This window comes from Corythoichthys intestinalis, chromosome 16 (genome assembly GCF_030265065.1).
Source record: "Corythoichthys intestinalis isolate RoL2023-P3 chromosome 16, ASM3026506v1, whole genome shotgun sequence".
In the NCBI taxonomy this organism is placed as follows: domain Eukaryota; kingdom Metazoa; phylum Chordata; class Actinopteri; order Syngnathiformes; family Syngnathidae; genus Corythoichthys; species Corythoichthys intestinalis.
The window spans coordinates 26,946,781-26,965,256 of record NC_080410.1 but is presented as its reverse complement, the minus strand read 5'-3'; the positions used below and the strand labels follow the sequence as shown (position 1 = coordinate 26,965,256).

Sequence of the window (18,476 nt, the reverse complement as noted above, 5' to 3'; positions counted from 1 at the left end):
GAATAAAACTCCAAAATAAAACGTGGGGGGGTCAAGTGTTTGGGTGTGTTTTCTTCCGGGCTGAGGAGGTTGTTGTCAAGGAAGTGCATCATTCATTGGCTGCTGCTTTAAAACTGCACTGCTCTCTAGGGCCCGGCATGAATACTACATTTTTTCACGTGGAATTGCGACATTGTTCGAAAGGAGACGGAACCATCTAAATGCAAAGATGGAAATTGTCATGCTCTTGGAGCGTCATCATGTAAATGGCAACCTGTTTTAGAGTTTGATTGAGATGATCATTTAGCTCTTCAGTGCCAAAGATGTGTCTTTTATGATTTTTACAATCCCGGGGGGGGGGGGGGGGAATCACTAGATTCCTGATTTAAGAGTGTTATTTGTTTTTTTTTGGTTCTTTTATGATGATGTACACTAAGTTGTTATTCTGTGAGTTTTTTGGGGGGAAGCAAGAAAATGTGAAGAGTAGCGTTAAGATACAAGCTGGCAACCAACAAATTTTACTAATGAACGCTCAATAATTGCTTCCAGATACGAGGCTTTCACGAACTGATTTTTTACGGGTAAAAGTTTGCTGAGTGCTCGATGTCAGCAATCCGGCAGCAGCAAGGAAATGGATCACAATGACGTGTATGCAATGCCAAACATTAGGGGAAAAAAAGCATTTTGAAATGTACTTGTGTTTATGTGGACATGGCATTTATTGGATTGGATTGTTTTCATTCCGTACTGTGACATGGACGTATTATGCATTCAAATTTAGCCTAATATTTTGGTGCCATTCTAGTGGAGGAGAGTCTGCCTGCCAGCTATTAGAAAGTCCTCTTAGCGTGAGTCAGTGCTGCTGACAAAGTGGGCATTTTTTTAAAAAAAAAAACAAGCTCACATTCTCACTTTTTTTCCCGCTCGGCGGGATATTGGTGGCGCGGCGGTAGCTTGCCGGCAGCGGCGGCGACACGTTGAAGCATTGCGACGGCGCCGCAAACTGCTGATGGTCAGAAAAGTAAAAGGCACCGCATGAATTATAAATGTCGAACCGCTCCAAAGTGCAACAACACACGCGGGCACAAACAAGCGTGGCGGCGGGACAGCCTCATGATGAAAAGCGTTCATGCGGACCATTTATGAGGGCGCGAGATGATTTATGAGATGACGCTCTTCACTCTGGAGCCACAGCAAGAACGTGTGTGTATTTGCATGTTGTTATCGTGTGATAACAGCAACGCTCGGCGACACCACAACAAAAGTCCATCTCGCTAGCGTTCCTCTCGAGGAAAAAAAAACCGAGTCATTTGGCAGGCCCTTGAAATCTGACACGTGGTCCGCGAGGAAATAGTGGCTAGGTTTGACGACATCTTTTACGCCACCTTGTTTACTTTGTGGCAGTGACTTCGGTTGCTCTCAAAAATGAAACTGACTTTGTAGTAATGGTACGATAAAAAAAGTCGTACTAGTACTACGAGAAAAAATGACAAACTGTTACGTTAGACTAATGTAGCTGAATAAACTGCTACTTACTTTTCATAGCGCTTCGCCTGCATTAAAATCCACAATATTGAAAGGATCTTGTGTTTTAGAATTGGTTTTACAAATAAGGAAAAGGAAATCCTTAATATTTTGGCTCATCTACATCAAATCATCATCAGTGGAATGACTTATAGGCTATCAACACTTCGTCGTAGCTCCCAGCTACGTAGTAGCTTTACGACGTACGTTTACATAATAGCGAATTAGAACAATATTGTGCATCTCCTGAATCATTATCTTAGAATCTGCTTCATATATAAGGAAATACTTTATCTTTTGGCTCATCTACATCAAATCATAATCAACAGATGATTTTGTATTGATGCTTCATCGTAGCACCCAGCTAACGTACATGTTCGTTAAGTTTGTAGCGGTTTACCCTATGTAATAGTGCGGCTTTTTCTCTCATAGTACCATTACAACTTTAATCTTGTAGTCCTTTTTTTCTACTAGTTTATATGGCCTTAGTCCTCCGTCGTAGAAATGCCATATTTTTGGAAAACGTTTTTTTGTTTGTTTCATAAGAAAAGCGATTTTTCCTAATTTTCAATATTTTTTTTTTTTAAAGAAGTATTTTCCTTTTTGGGAGAGAAAAAGTAGACTTTTTTATTGCTGTTTTGAGAGACTTCTTTTGGTGTTATGAGGAAAAAGTTGATATTTGTTACAAAATAAAGTCATTTTTCAATACAAGGTAAAAAATATTTTGGGCAAAAACTGCTTATCTCTCAAAATGTTCACCATTTTGTGAGATAAGTTTTTTAAAATGATTTTTAAATCTGATCATTTTGGGTCGAATAATGTTTTGGGAAAATTCTTAGGGAGAAAAAAGCTATCTTAGCGCGAAAAAAAAAACACTGATAATTGAAATGAAAGACGTGTTTTCATTTTATTTTTGTGTATTTTTAAATATTCTTTTTTTTTTAATGAATTCATTTCCAAAACTTAGAATAATATGTTTAGATTTTCATAGATGTATTTGTCGAGAAATTACTTTTATGTCCCCCCCAAAACATTTCATTGTTTAAGATTTTTTTTCCTTGGATATTTTCCTCTTCAAATAAAATGTACAGTATGTGGCTTTTTCTTCAAGGAAAATCAATCATCTTATTAGGGCTGCCGCTATCGATTATTTTAGTGATCGATTAATCGATGAACTAGTTAGTTCGAATAATCGAATTATCTGATAAGGAACATAAAAAAATAAAATACCTGAGCTGAGCCTCAAATTATATAAATACATACATACATACATACATGAGGATCTAAGTACAACAAAAGAACAATTGGCTAACTTGCATCGCAAAAGTTCACTAGCTTTAATGCAAAACCTTTTTTTTCCCATACAATGCTCGTAACAAATGGTTCAAACACATATTCCCACACAAAAAAAACCCGGCTACCTAATACCGATAAACTAAATTACGAATGCATAAAAAAAAAAACAACAACAACAACATTAGCACAAACAAAAACTTAGCTTATGTTGGTGTTAACAGGGAGCAGCTGGATTCAGCCATGTGAAATGAGTTATGACATATTCACTGTTGCCCCTAGAGGGCAGTGTGTCCACTCATATTAATAAAACTAAATGCAACACTTTCAAAACAAACCATTACAACGCCACTTTAATTAAACAGATATTCATAGCAGCAAAAGGTAATATGAATATTTTTTCTAGGGCTGTCAAATGATTAAAAATTTTAATCGAGTTAATTACAGCTTAAAAATTAATTAATTGTAATTAATCGCAATTCAAACCATCTATAAAAAATGCCATATTTTTCTTTAAATTATTGTTGGAATGGAAAGATAAGACACAAGACAGATATATACATTCAACATACGGTACATAAGTACTGTATTTGTTTATTATAACAATAAATCAAGATGGCATTAACATTATTAACATTCTCTTAAAGCGATCCATGGATAGAAAGACTTGTAGTTCTTAAAAAATAAACGTTAGTACAAGTTAAAGAAATTTTATATTAAAACCTCTCTTAATACTTGTGTTGTATTAAAATTTGTAAAATTTTCAATCAAAAAACACACTAGTAGCTCACCATTGTTGATGTCAATAATTACGCCATGCTCACTCATTGTGCTTAAACCCATAAAATCATTTGGACCCAAGCGCCAGCAGAGGGCGCCAAACACAAAAAACAAGTAACAAGCAGACATTACACTGCTGTCATTTTAATCTGTTTGAGCGGGGCATGTGCGTTAATTGCGTCAAATATTTTAACGTGATTAATTTAAAAAATTAATTAACGCCCGTTAATGCGATAATTTTGACAGTTCTACTTTTTTCTAATCGAATTACTCATCGTCATTGTTGCAGCACTAATCTTTATATGCCTGGATGTGTTTATGTGTAGGAAATGACGGCAACTTGCTGAAGGTGAGCGTGACCTTGGAGACGTTTGGGGAGGAATGTAGGCTTTTTTTGAAGTGTACGGGCAGGCGAGTGAAACGTCAATAAAGCTCAGAGCAGACGCTGACTAAGCATCTTCCCACCAACTTGGCCTCCCCCTGCGCGTGCACGTGCGTGTGTTGCAGGGTCTCTCACTTGAAGGCATAGCGCAGCAGGAAGCTGATCTTGCCGCAGGCTTCGCCCTGCTTGCCATCGCCTTGGTCCCCTTTGGGCCGGTACAGCTCGGGTTTGATTTGGCCGATGCTGGTCACCTGCTCCTTCTCCTCGCCGTGGAAGTCGGGACTGGATAGCTGGTGAGTCATGGGTTTGGGTCTGAATGTGCATCAACACACACACAGACACCACAGAATATATGAAAAAGCAGGTAGATGGATAACTTCCCAATATACAAAGTCATGAAATCAATAGATGATGTCAAGAGTGATGTCATTGAGTGAACACAAACTGACCGGGCGGTGACCTGCTGCTGGGAAACGGCGTTGGGCAGGTCTTTATGGGGGTGAGCGCCGCCACCTTCGGAGTTGGGCACATCTGGAGATGTTTGGCTCAGCTTTAGCGTCCCTGAACCAAAACAAACAAACAAAATAGGCTTTTATCACAGATAAAAACTGTTCTTTTGGGGAAAAAATTATATGAAAGAAAGTAATTAAGAATATTTTTTTCAGTTTTTTTTTCCAAATGTGGTTTCAATGAATTTTTTTTTTCTTTTTTTCTTTCTTTCTTTTTAAATAAATGTGTTATTTAAAAAATCAATTTTAATTCTTTCCTAGGTATGTTATATTTCCACAAAAAGGCTATCCTGAAAATGCAATACTGGCCCAACCCCCCCCCCCAAAAAAAACAATTATGAATCCCAAAACAATTCTGATAGTTTCTCTTTCGTGGGGGGCCAGAGCATCGTGTGCGGCCCCTCCCCCACAAGACTGGAGACGGCGGTGCAGTACAGGCTATTTATAGCACACACGCACTTTACATCGCTGTGTACTGTACACTCACAGGACGCTTTATTAGGGATGGGTCGGATGGGCTCACCAGATGCCCGTTTTGCTTTTTCTATGCCATTTTTATGTAATGCCATCAAATAAAAATGCCAGAAAATTGTTGAGCTAGCCATAGAAGCGAAAATGAGCAGAATAATTATGTTAAATGAGAAATGTAGGTTTTTTGTTTTGTTTTGTTTGTTTTTTTAGGAGAAAAAACTTTTGATGTACAGTAAGAGTAAACGCAGGTCTCACCGGCATTGTTGGGATACGAGTCCATGTCCAGGTAGGAGTGCTCCTGGGTCTCATGCGGGCCGCCCACCACGCCGCCAACGCCCGGGCCGTCGCCCCTCTCCAGGCCGGCCAGGTCGGAGAAGTGTGGGTGGTGCTGGCCCAGCGACGGGTAGAGCGAGGAGGACGACTGTCCCTCCTTCCTTTGCAGCAGTGGCGGAAGGAAGGAGGAGCCTGGAGCGGCGCCCGGGACCCCGGTGCTCCCAGGTAGGAGCCCCGAGGTCAGGCTCAGGCCGCCGCCCTCCTTGTCCCGCCACGGCAGCCAGCATAGCTTCCACGACACGAAGAGCGAGACCGACAGCAGCACAATGCCGCAGAAGGTAACGATCACCGACAGCAGGCTCACGGAAATCTCTGAAAAACCACCAGATATAGCGACTTACTAATACCAAACAGTTGGTGATTGATGGATAAACCAACCACTAATTGACTAACTTCTGAACACTCTCCTGGATTTCCTTTCAAATTGCCATCAGAAATATGGTTGCTTTGGTTTGAACTTACAGCAATAAGATGATCAAATGCGTCCCGTCACATTGGTGTCGGTTTTCCTTGACAACAACAAGGAGTCTTCTGCACAAACACTTGCTCACTCATGTCGGTGACCTGAACTTCACTCGGCCGGACACTCACTTAGCGCGCCGGGGCACCGTGAAAACATGCAACGTCAGCCACACAGCCTCCACTCAGAGTGAAAGCCAAAGGTTGGCAACGGCGGTTGAAAAATAAAGAGTGCAACTTCAGCACCAGTGACAACTTCTACGCTGGATAGAATTTTGACACTTAGTCGGCTTTTCCTCACATGTTCATCTGTGATTTCCCAATTCGCTGAATGAAGTCACATGACCCCCAAAGCAAGGCTTCCCATTTGACTGAAAAGAAATCAAAGATTGTTTCTTTTTCAAGGTCATCTTTTGTCGGTCCGGGACATTCAATCACTCAACGGCAGAATTGTGAGCCTGAAAAGCGTCTGGAAAATGCCGCTTGCTCGCTGGCGCTTTTCCCATCGTGCCCTCTGCCTGCCTGGCCTCCAGTGAATTATTCATCAGTCTGTGTATGTCATTAATCAGCACTCGTTCCTCACTGATATGATTGCCAAGACGGAGGGGGCTAGGAGATTCGGGAGGGCTTTTTCATTTCTCCCTGGCCTCCTTTAGCCCTACCAGAGGGTCAAAATATTAGAAACGCCTCTCAAGAAAATAACACAAGGAAGGAGAAGGTTGTTGCTGAGTGCTTCCTTTTCTTTCCTGCTTTTCATTCATCTTGAGGAAGTCAATGCGAGCGAGCAAGCGCTTGAAGGAGAGACTGGAGAAAACAAGCTGACGGTGATTTAGGACCGAGGCCAGTTAGGGCCATGAGAATGCTTCATGTATCGATTGGATGAAAAAAAAAGGGGATGGAGAGAGGGGGGCGGCTAGAATGTGGAAGTGTTGCGAATGCTCTCACGGGAGCTAAAGCGTGAGTCCGGATCGGCAATGGTCCTCAGAAAAGGACACGATTTGAAAATATCAATTAAAAGAATCGTCAGACAAGTGCAAACACTAAAGCCAAAAACACTTTTTTAAAAAATCAAAGGTAAAATTAATATCAAAGACAAAACTATGAAGGAAAGAAACAATCATCAAATATAACAAATAATTAAAAGACCAACATAAACTGACAAAAGAGAAAAACAGAGATAAAAACAATCAGAATTGAAAAATGAAAAATCTGACAAAAACAAACCAAAAAATGCTAAAGCAAAATCTGTAATCAAAGACAAAACCATGGACAAAACAAACAACATCACAGACAAAAACAACAGTATTCAGCTAAAGTTGAAGTATGCGTTGGTGTGCGTTACAGCTTGTCGGTGACTAACACTTTGTGTTGTGTCTGGTGCCTCGCCATTCCAACACTTCCTGTCAATCACATTCCTTGGTGACCACCCGCCACACTGCATGCAAAACCTTTTACCCGTCAACTCTCCGTGGGCCTTCCGTTCCGCCGGGGCCCTGGCTGTCTTCTGACACTAGGGCCTCGGGCCGCACCGTGACATTTTCTACGCAAATCTCCTGAGGCGAACACCGGTCCAGGCCAATTCTATATGGTGGCGCCACTAATCTGCACGAGAGACGCGCCGACGACCGCTGAGTCCTAGACTCTTGGTGGGCTCATAAAACAAACTAGACGCGACAATGAATATTTCATGCGTCTGTGTGATTAGGCATCTTATGCGAATGTCAGACATGCTTGTGTTTGAACAAGACCAAGATAATACCGTACAAACATTTTTAGCTTCCTTAAATACACATTCCATGAACAGTGGTCGGGACACGCAGTTGCACGAGTCACTTCGGTTCAATTTGGTATGTCACAAATTCCTTATATCCATCAACTATTTCGGTGTAGTACACATTTCGCAGCGTATACATTGCAAACAGACAAATATACAAGATATGGCGGAAAACACAGACAAGACTGAAAAAGCAGTTTCTGCTCTTGCACTCCTCTTTAAAAGAAACTGCTGTATTTGAAGCCAAAACAACTGTTGTGTTTGATAGAGCAATATGTCTATATGCTGCCATAGCAGATTCATGGCACTGTAAGCCCCCGAACTATTTTTATTTTGTCCGTTTTACCCTGAAAACCCCCGTTTACAGACGTCGCGCAACCGCTTTTGTTTCAACCCAGCCATGAAACGAAGGTAATTAATTGTATCTATTATTCAAAATGTCTGTCGTTTTTAGCTTAGAATCATTAATTGATGTCTAATATTTCGTTTAAAAGAAAAAAAAAAAGACTTTAAAAAATGATTCACTCGCATATTTTAAACTTTTAAACAAATTATGTCACAATGAAAAAAATGGCGTCCGTAAAAAAAAGTCACGGATTTCTACCTCATAACTATCGCTTAATTATATATTTTTTGTTACTGTCGCAATTTCTCTGATATGTTATATGATAAATAATCGATCCAAACAAAGAAAATTTGAGGAAAAAAAAACGTTTAGAAGGGTAAATACAGTGCTGCTCGAAAGTTTGTGAACCCCACAGCGATGGTCAGATTTTTTGTAAAAAAAACTAAAATAACCTTATTAAATGTTAAGTTATACCCAAATCCACAATACTGACATTCCAAATAATGGACTGAAACAAAAGAAATAGTTATATTGTCATTCTTTATTTAACAAAAGTGGTTGATTTAAGAAAAACTCAGATATCATGTGTGCAAAAGTATGTGAACCCCTTCAGTTAATAGGATATTGCGCCTCCTTTTGCAGAGATTACCTCAACCAAACGGTTTCTGTAGTGACTAATCAGCCTCTCACATCTACTTTGGGGGATTTTTGCCCATTCTTCCTTGCAGAACGCAGTCAGTTGAGAGAGGTTTGATGGGCGTCTGGCATGAACTGCTCGCTTCAGGTCCCGCCACAGCATTTCAATGGGATTTAGGTCAGGACTTTGACTGGGCCAGTCCAGAACACGAATCTTCTTCTTTTTCAGCCATTCCTTGGTTGTATTGCTGGAATGCTTTGGATCATTATCATGTTGCATGATCCACCTTCTGCCAAGCTTTAACTTCAAAACAGATGGCGTCAGGTTATGTTCTAGGATTTGACAATATTCCTCAGAATTCATGATTCCCTGGACTATGTGGAGTTGTCCAGGTCCTGAGGATGAAAAGCAAGCCCAGATCTTGACATTCCCACCTCCATGCTTCACTGTTGGGAGAAGGTTCTTTTGGTGGTATGCAGTGTTGACTTTTCGCCAGACATGGCGGTTTTGGTTGTGACCAAACAGTTCAATTTTGCACCTACATCAGTTGATGAAAACTCTTTTTAATTTAGTCTCGACAACACAACTGTTAAAAAAACAAAAAAAAAACTACTGAATTGATTGATTAGGAAATCAGGTTGAAATAATAGAAAATTCCAAAATGTTGAGGGGGTTCACAAACTTTTGAGCAGCACTGTATATGAAAAAGAACATCTCAACCACTCCTTGCTGTCTGCGATTTCTGCATCGCGACCCTTGTTATATTACCATGTTTCACCCATAAAATCCCCCCAAAATCCAGCCTTGGCCATTCACAGTTGTGTCTTGGCACTCAGTGATACATGCTACATGGAGTTTTTGGATCAAAACAAGGTAAGTATGCGATAATATCTCGTTAAAGTCATGGCTTCTGTAATTCTGCTCTCGCGGGCTCTCACCTCCAGATAGAGTTTTGTTGTTTAAAAAACATTTTTTGGGGGGGGGAAATGCCCTCCTGTTCAAAATTTTTCTTCCCCGAGAAAATTGAGATTTTAAGCTTTCCAATGATATATCACGCGTGCATATTGGACAATTTTGAAAGTTGGCCAAATTGGGGTCTCAGAGCGGAACTTTAAGTAACCTGAGTGTTTTCCGCCATATATTTTTGATGACATGAGTTGTACTTGTCCATTAAAATCCAAGTGTCGACTCCCAAAAGTCATGGTCTTATCTCGATCTTGAACTAGGTGGTGGGGTGGACTATGAATTTCTGTCATTCGAGCACTCACTGCGTGACCTCGTAATTCAAATGAATTCGGCACCAATCGCCAGCAAAGACAGCCAATGAATTTATTCATGATCAAGAATGCGAATAAATCAGCATCCCAGTTTTTAACTGTTCTTCATATCAGTTTGGCGAGTTCCAATGGAGATATACAGTCTAGTTGACTTTTGTATGGTTTGCTCGACGTTCCTCACCTGCATCCAACTGTCTGTTGCGCCCCCTGAGCAGGTAGCTAAACTCCTGGCAGAGTTCACTCTGGCTGTACCCACGTGGGGAGTTGAAACAAAGCTCCTCCACCAGCATCAGCGCCTTCTTGCACAGGTCTTCATCCCAGTCGCCCGACATCCTCCAATCCGCATCGCACTCTTGCCCGCACTCGGCCAATCGCGGCGCCTGCCGCCTGCCCCCCCCTTGTCCGGAAGTTGAGGAGAAAAGGGGTTCGGCCCGGGAACTTCGGGGCCGGATCACGCAGACTGGAATGACAGGCCCATGAAGGACTGACGGACGCCCTCGACTCACTTTCGCTAGAAAGACAAATTGACAATAAAGTATGTCTTCTGGGATGTCGTACAGAAAATTCTACTGGGAGATGTACTGTACTGCTGGACTGTCTATCTCTATCAGATGCCTTATTAAGAAATGTTACTGGAATGCTTTACGTGGAGTTTCCACTAGGATATTCTTTGGGATGCTGGACTTGAGTTTTATGGCAAAAAAATGAACTGAGATGCTTCATCTTGGATGATATACTTAGGGATTTTACCAAATCGTTCGATTATGCATTGTCAAATCCTGCTGCAATACTTTACAGGGAAGTTCTACTAAGAAAATAGAATCTATTAAGATGTCCTTTTGAAAGTTCTTTTAAGAATGTTGTACTAAGAATGCATGGTAGAAAGTATTGAAATTTGGTGCTAGGTTTTTCTATTAGGAAGTTATCCTGGAATGTTGTACCTGAAAGTTCTACAAAAAATATTGTTTTTGGATGCTTTTATTAGGTTATTCCATTCGAATACTGTACAAAAAATGTTCTACTCATCTACTTGTAGGTTTGACTGTCATGGTGTTCTTGGAACTTGTACTTCTAATGGTGTTTTATAACGAGAGCAAAAACAAGTCGTGTTCAGAGTCTTCAACAAAGAGTTCTACTTTATTTAGAAGGTCTATCAGGATAATTCTACTGGCACTTTCTATTGGGAGAGATGTTGTATTATTGGTTCTTGTGAGAAGTTCTATGTGGATTCTTTTAAGGATTTTTTCCTGGAATGAGGTTTGATTGTTTTTTGTTTTTTTGTTATGGGTCCAATTGATAGAAGCAAGACTTTTTATGTTTAGTCCTTATCCTCATGTGAGTGTGTTTGTTTGCCCGTGTGTATGAATGCCTGGAGTGAGTGTCTAACCTTTAGCATGTTGTCACGTCCGTAAAGAGCAAAACAAGTAGCTTGCTTTTTAGTCTTCAGGCCGAAAACTTTCAGCCAATCAGCACTGACTTCCTGGAAGGATTCTTTCTTGACATCCCCTGAAAGCAAAAAAATGGAATAAACCAATCAATCTCTAAAACAGTGAATGGCCTACTCATCGGATGCCATTGATATCCAATGCATTAGGATATGGGAGTGGGGGCTGGCAGCGATCGTCTATCGCAGTCAATGTAGTGTCCAATATGGCGGTGGGGAAGAATCAATCACAGGCAAAAGAGCGGTAGGAGGTCAGCTTGAGGACCGACTTCTCCGAGTGCATCGACGCGAACCAGGACCATCGATCGATGGGTCGCCAGATGTCGTCCAGGGAGATGTCGATCTTTTTGAGTAGCGGCTGACCAGCAGAGCGCTCCTCAATTCGTTAATCAATCCATCGAGAAACGGTACTGCTGGCTTTGAGTGACTGTCACATCAGGATCGGCCGTCTATTTAAGGGAGAAGCACTCAAGTCTATTTATCTGGCCGCCACAGCATGCTGTGGATTCCAAAATTGGTGTAACAACAGCAAAAAAGCAGTGTCCGCATCCACTATTGCTAACACGGAGCCCCGCCTCAGTAAATCTGTCTGAGTGACTTTTAAACGAGGACGCCTCAATATGAGCAATGGCTGTCTGGCGGCGAAGAAATGCCAGCCCGGGGGTGGAAGGCGGGGGGCGGCGGGGGCGGCACAAACATTGTTTACATTTACTGACGTCCTGTTTCCACACTCGGGTCACTGCTGTTCACTTGAGAACGCATTTTTCACCCGAATGTCATCAGATGGAAAATACAGTGAGGAAAATTAGTATTTGAACACCCTGTGATTTTGCAAGTTCTCCCACTTGGAAATGATTGGTAGGTTGGAAAATTTCATGGTAGGTGCTTGTCCACTGTGAGAGACAATCTAAAAAAAAAATCCAGAAATCACACTGTATGTTTTTTTTAACTATTTGTTTTATTCAGCTGCAAATAAGTATTTGAACACCTGAGAAAATCAATGTCAACATTTGGTACAGTAGCCTTTGTTTAGATTGCAGAGTTCAAATGTTTCCTGTATCTTTTTACCAGTTTTGAACACATTGCAGCAGGGATTTTGCACTACTGCTCCACACAGATCTTCTCTAGAATTCTGGACTGTCACTAAGAAACAAGGAGTTTGAGCTTCCTCTAAAGATTTTCTATTGGGTTTAGGTCTGGAGACTGGCTACTCCCCTCCAGAACCTTGATGTGCTTTTTACAAAGCCACTCGTTGGTTATCCTGGCTGTCTGCTTCGGGCCATTACCATGTTGGAAGACCAAGCCACGACCCATTTTCAATGCTCTAACTGAGGGAAGGAGGTTATTCCCCCAAATCTCACAATACATTGCTTTGGTCATCCTCACCTAAACACAGGGCAGTCATCCAGTCCCATGTGCAGAAAAACACCCCTAAAGCATCATACTACCACCCCCATGCTTCACAATAGGGATGGTACTCATCATTCTTCTTCCTTCAAACACTAAGACCAAAAAGTTCTATTTTGATCTCATTTGACCACATGACTTTCTCCCATGACTCCTCTGGATCATCCAAATGGTCATTGGCAAACTTAAAACAGGCCTGGAAATGTGCTGGTTTAAGCAGGGAACCTTCCATGCCATGCATGATTTTTAAACCATGATGTCTTAAGGCCGAGTTATGCTTCCGCGTCAGACCTGCGCCGTCAAGGAAGACCCGATTTACGACCCTCCGCCGTAGCCCGTCTGGCGCCCTCTCATTTTTCTGACTTCGCGTCGCGTCAAATGGAAATGGACTATGTTTGTTCTGCTCAGACTGTTGTTTTCGGTTCAAGGTGAAATCACCGACAATGTCAAACATGATTTTTCCACACGCAAAAATGGACCAAGCCGACGAGAGTATCAACGAAGCGCATGTACGACAACTTCTACAATGTCTCGTCAAGACATTATGAAGATTGCCAAATGGCAAGCAATTCGTGGGAGTTACTATCTTCCTGTATAATCCATACCATCCCACTTTTTAGTATTAGGTTATGAAATCACAGTGCAGTAAAATTTAGTTCTCCCATACTAGTACAGTGTGGTTCCGATATTGTGTTGCCCACATTTTTGAAGTAATATTGTTTCATATTAGGGTGGGGGATGAGTAAGTTCATGTGATGCTGTACGTACTTGGAATTTCAAGTGGGAATTTCTATTGAGATGCACTAGGACCTTATAGCATTGTATCACTCAAGACTCATCTTGGTCTAGAGATCACATTTTGAGGGTCCCGATATCTTGTTCTTAAATCCCAAACATCTTGGTCTTGTCATGGTCCCACTGAGTTCTAGTCTCAGGAAAGTCTTGGTCTAGGATATAGTGCTCTTTAGCACAACACTAGGAAATTCCTATCAGGGAATTCTACTAGGGACTGTACTAGAGTGTAGTCCACTATTTGTTCTTTACCATAAAACCAGGTACCAGCCCGTGATTCTTAGCATTCTCTTATTGAGTTATTGGTTGTGGTTGCGGTATTGATGTATAGTGCAGTAATAGATCTCTTCCACTGAAATCTGTAGTATGATTCTGTGCATTTTCAAGCCAACAGATAAGCAGCTTTCATGGGCTTCTCCGCCCACCTGTGTTGTGGGAATTCCATTTCAGTGCTCGGAATGATGCAACATAAACAGCTCGTCAGCTTTACGGCATCCCGATTTGGCCGAGTAATGACGGGACACAGTCGTTAAAAATAAGAGCCGACACGCGTTAATGATTCATTGGAGGTCGACGGCTGAACTTTCAGCTTTTGCCGCCGTCCTTTCCAACCTCGCAACAAGAGCAGCTGTTGTTGCCAGTGATTTCCCTTTTGTGCGGCGTAACGACACGTCGACCTTGTCTGGCGGCATGGTCGCAACCAGGCGGCCCGCTGAGGGGATCGATGGCAAGAGACGCGCCAGTCAATGGAGCGTCCGCGGGTGGTTTTGTGTTGCCGCACGTACATGAAAAAAAGGCTCCCTTATCCTGTCGTCATCGAAATGCTTTGCTTCCGGAAGCAGTATACTCTGTGGCCCAGTTGTTTAGCCCTTGTTTAGTATTTGATAACTGAATTACCTCTCCAGACCAATCGGCAAACATCTCTAACTAACAGGGCGACCATGTCCATAGGGCTAGACGTCCAATCTAGGAAGGTTAGCAGTGGCCATTCACCCAAAAGGATTTGACCCATCTCACATTTGATGGCAGTGAATGGGGTAAGGTAAACACACCTTGGTTCCGTTGGGGAATGACGGAGAGGAAAGGAAAAATCACGATGTTGGATTTCCCTTCTTCCAGACAAATCCCAACCCCATCAGATGATTTAAAAGGGATTATATCTGGAGTGGCGAGATTGTGGACTCTCCAAAATAGGATTTAGCAATGACTGGTTTAAGTGTTTGGCTGACAGGAGGGAATGCAATGACGAAACAAAAACCAACCCATGTGAAACATTTATTGGGGATTATCTCTCAGATTGAAGACATTTATTACATCTCCACCCATCAGCAGATTTATCAAGGATTATTTCCAGAGTGACAAGATTTTGGAATATCTTTTTACACCTAGGATAAATTTGGGAATGTTGTGGAAAAGAAAAGATGGAATTCCTTTGCTCTGATATCCAGAAAGAGATTAACCCCCTGCCCAAAATCCCAACCCTATGTTTAAAAGCGACAAAATAAAATAATCTCTTTTTACACTGTGACTGGATTTGGGATTGAGCGAACCGGTGACAGGCAGGACAACAAGGACGATGGAATTCCCTGACACAAAGATTACAATGAAAGGCAACCCAAGCACAGCATTTATTTTTGGAGGATCCGTTCGCTGAGTGACAATAGAAATCCTAAAACAATCAAAAGATTCTTACGAGATTATTTCCAGAGGGACAATATTATGGAATCGTTTTCTCCGGGTCACGCGAATGGCTGCGTGGGATACTCAGAGGGCGAAAGGCGAAAGTCCTCACTATTTTTGTTTTTATTTAGTCATTTAGAACCTTTTCACTGCCTCAAAGATACTTTTTGCATGTATTACCCTCTCATACTTTTAACAATTGTGTTTTTTTGTGTTAGCGTTGAAGCAGTTGACCACATTAGTCACGTAGCGTATTTAAACCGTCCTCATTTGATATAACTACATTTAAGTATTTTCTGCAGGCATTTTTTAGTACATTATTCCTGTATGCATCTAAACAAAACAAGTTTAGAGCGCACGGTAGTACTTTAGGTGTCAAATTCGACTAATGTAGCACGTTTCGCCGATGTAGGATATTTTGGCAGAACACCGGTCCAATTTTTTTCTCCCTCAAATGTAGGTTTGATTGGCTGATGACCCCCCACCACCACATGCACAATCACACCCCCCCCGACAGAATTACATGTCGACAACATGCCACCTCCTCCACAGAGGAGGGATATTAGAAGTTTTTTTCGGCCAGCAGCAGTCACTGTAAGCAATGTCAAAAAACGTCAATGTTGTGGAAGTGGGGAACACGCCACTAATTTTGCTACTGAAAGTCAGACCTGCATCAGAGTTAGCATAACATCAAATTTTATGAATTTGCTTAGAGACCAGTGTCCTCCTGTATGTGTTTTATGCTGTTAATGTTAATTAAACAGTGAGAAATGTAGCGAACTCTGCTGGAAACAATAGAACCAGAAAAATATAAGTTACAGTATTTTCAAATATTTCAATTTAAATTAGCTAATAAAATCCAGACATTTATTCTGGAAGTTTTCAAAAATGTTTCTTTAGTAGTTTTGAAAACAAAAGTTTGAATTGAACGGTGTATCACCTGAACCAATCAATACACATGAAATTTAGTGTAAGTAAGTACAGATTTATTTTGCATTTAGCCTATCAATTAATTAGGTTCATATTCGTGAGAAATGTAGCACTGACCCCCAATCACCCAATCTGGTCTTATTAATGTCCCGTCCACAGCAAAAAGTGGACATGCATTAGATGATGTTATATCATCTCTACCAATTTTGAGACCAAACCCCTACCAATTTTGAGACCAAACCCCTATGCCCTTGAATGCCATGATTGAACACATGGATGATTGGGATTAAACAGAAAAAAAAAAAAAAAAAAGGAAGGGTTTCTATTTCAAAGCCAAGAAAAAAATCTTCAGGGCGGACCGCTCTCCTTTAACTTCACGAGGGCTTGAGAACGACAGGAATAATGATATTCCGACAGCGCTTGTTATTATGGCAAGGCGGCATCATTAACCCAAACAAAGCAGCAGTGGCGTGCACACTGAATAAAACATGTTGTTATTGTTCCAGCAACGAATGTTACAGATCAATATGATCCGCCTTGAATCACCTTGAAGGCCTATTGATGACAAAGATATAGCATTCAGCTTTTTTGTTGACAAGCGACATCATACAGCTCTTTGTTTGAAAGCGCTGAGCACTCGGGGCGATTTAACCAGTGAACGTCGGCCCATTTATCAGCGCCCAGGCGGGCTAATCCATCGCTTCTATCTAATGGGATGCTTCTGCTTTCGATTGCTTCTGTCTGGCCCGCCTTCCCCCTGGCTTTTTTGCTTCACAAACAGGCCCATTTTACACCCGGACAGACGGGACGCACAGTAAAGGTCACGACTTCTACCTCCTGGTTTACGACACGTTTTAGGATGGTAATAAGAGCTGTGCCTTAAGACATACTGTATCTCTTTGTTAGGAGTTACACATTACACAAAGGCTGCCACATTCTGCTGGATCAGAAATCTTTTTTTCAGCCTCATGCACGCGCTCCATGCTATTTGCATGAATCATTCGGTGGTCAAGGTAAAGGGGCGTGGCCCCACGGGAGCTGCAAGCAGTGGAGAAGAGACTATTGGCGGGCACGCGCAGGCAGAAGGCAGGTTGATATGCGAGCACGCGCATCCTCCTAGAATCACTGTTTTTGGCCTTTCAAAAACAATGCAATACATGAGCAATGGACAAAAGTTGGAGCGTGTTTGTACTTGCGATACATGAATGCCGTCATGAACCATTGATGCGCGCGCGTCACCCTATGTATGCGTGCGTGTGCGCGCGCCTACCGTGAAACGTCGTCGCTCGCCGCCGTCACGTCAGGTAAAATGCCTGACCGAGAGGAAAGGAGCATTCCTGGTGTTTTGTCCCCCTTCTCGTTCTCTCACTCACATATGCACAGGAGCCGGGACAATCTGGCGTGGAAGAAGCGAAATAGAGCAAATGATGGCAGCCCTCCTGTTCGCTCTAATATTCCTAAGCCTCCTCCTCCTCCTTCCTAGCTGGATGCTCGCTCTCAGCTTCCCGCCCTGTGCTCGGAATACTAATTCCCTGCCTCTCTCTCACGCTTGCTCTCTCTCTCTCCTCTACTAAAGACACACTGATGTATGGGAGGTGTTTCTGTGTGTGTGTGTGCGTGTGTGGAGGGTAATGGCCCCTCTCAGCCTAGAGGGGACGTGTGGTGTGTGTGCGTGTGTGTGGCACCTACGTAAAGCATGGTATCTGTGCTATTCCAGCTGTGATGAGGTCGTAATGATAGTACCGATAGTGCTGCCGCTGCCTGATGGTTCCCGGGAGATGTGTGATGGTGGTGTGATATCACCATTAATCGCTTGTGGTATCATGTTACTGCAAGTAGCGTGATATTGATAGTATCATGATATTTGTAAAAACGTCTGCGTAATATCGCGATTCATCGCAACTGATATCATGATACAGCAATTATTGCAAAATGTCTTATGTTTTGGTACTGACATACAGTGGGGCAAATAAGTATTTAGTAAACCACCAATTGTGCAAGTTTTCCTACTTGAAAAGATTAGAGAGGCCTGTAATTGTCAACATGGGTAAACCTCACCTATGAGAGACAGAATGTGGGGAATTTTTAAAGAATTTATTTCCAAATTAGTGTGCAAAATAAGAATTTGGTCACCTACAAACAATCAACATTTCTGGCTGTCAGAGAGGTCTAACTTCTTCTAACGAGGTCTAACGGGGCTCCGCTCGTTACCTGTATTAAGGGCACCTGTTTTAACTCATTATCGGTATAAAAGACACGTGTCCACAATGTCAGTCAGTCACACTCCAAACTCCACTGTGGCCAAGACCAAAGAGCTGTCAAAGGACACCAGAGACAAAATTGTAGACCTACACCAGGCTGGGAAGACTGAATCTGCAATAGGTAAAACGCTTGGTGTAAAGAAATCAACTGTTGGAGCAATTATTAGAAAATGGAAGACATACAAGACCACTGATAAT

The 18,476-nt window shown here is 42.0% G+C and overlaps 1 protein-coding gene across 1 annotated transcript in view; it reads right to left on the bottom strand.

Moving 5' to 3' along the window:
• Positions 1-17,585, bottom strand: part of syt3 (synaptotagmin III) — a 29,176-nt gene extending 11,591 nt beyond the window's left edge. The window contains exons 1-6 of the mRNA XM_057817483.1: positions 17,288-17,585; positions 11,152-11,270; positions 9,946-10,275; positions 5,194-5,583; positions 4,408-4,519; positions 4,094-4,270 (exon numbers count right to left, since the gene is read on the bottom strand). Of these exons, the coding sequence (XP_057673466.1) occupies positions 4,094-4,270; positions 4,408-4,519; positions 5,194-5,583; positions 9,946-10,096 (830 nt within the window). The 5' untranslated portion in view covers positions 10,097-10,275; positions 11,152-11,270; positions 17,288-17,585. The remainder of the gene's footprint in view (positions 1-4,093; positions 4,271-4,407; positions 4,520-5,193; positions 5,584-9,945; positions 10,276-11,151; positions 11,271-17,287) is intronic.
• Positions 17,586-18,476: the final 891 nt, after the last annotated feature.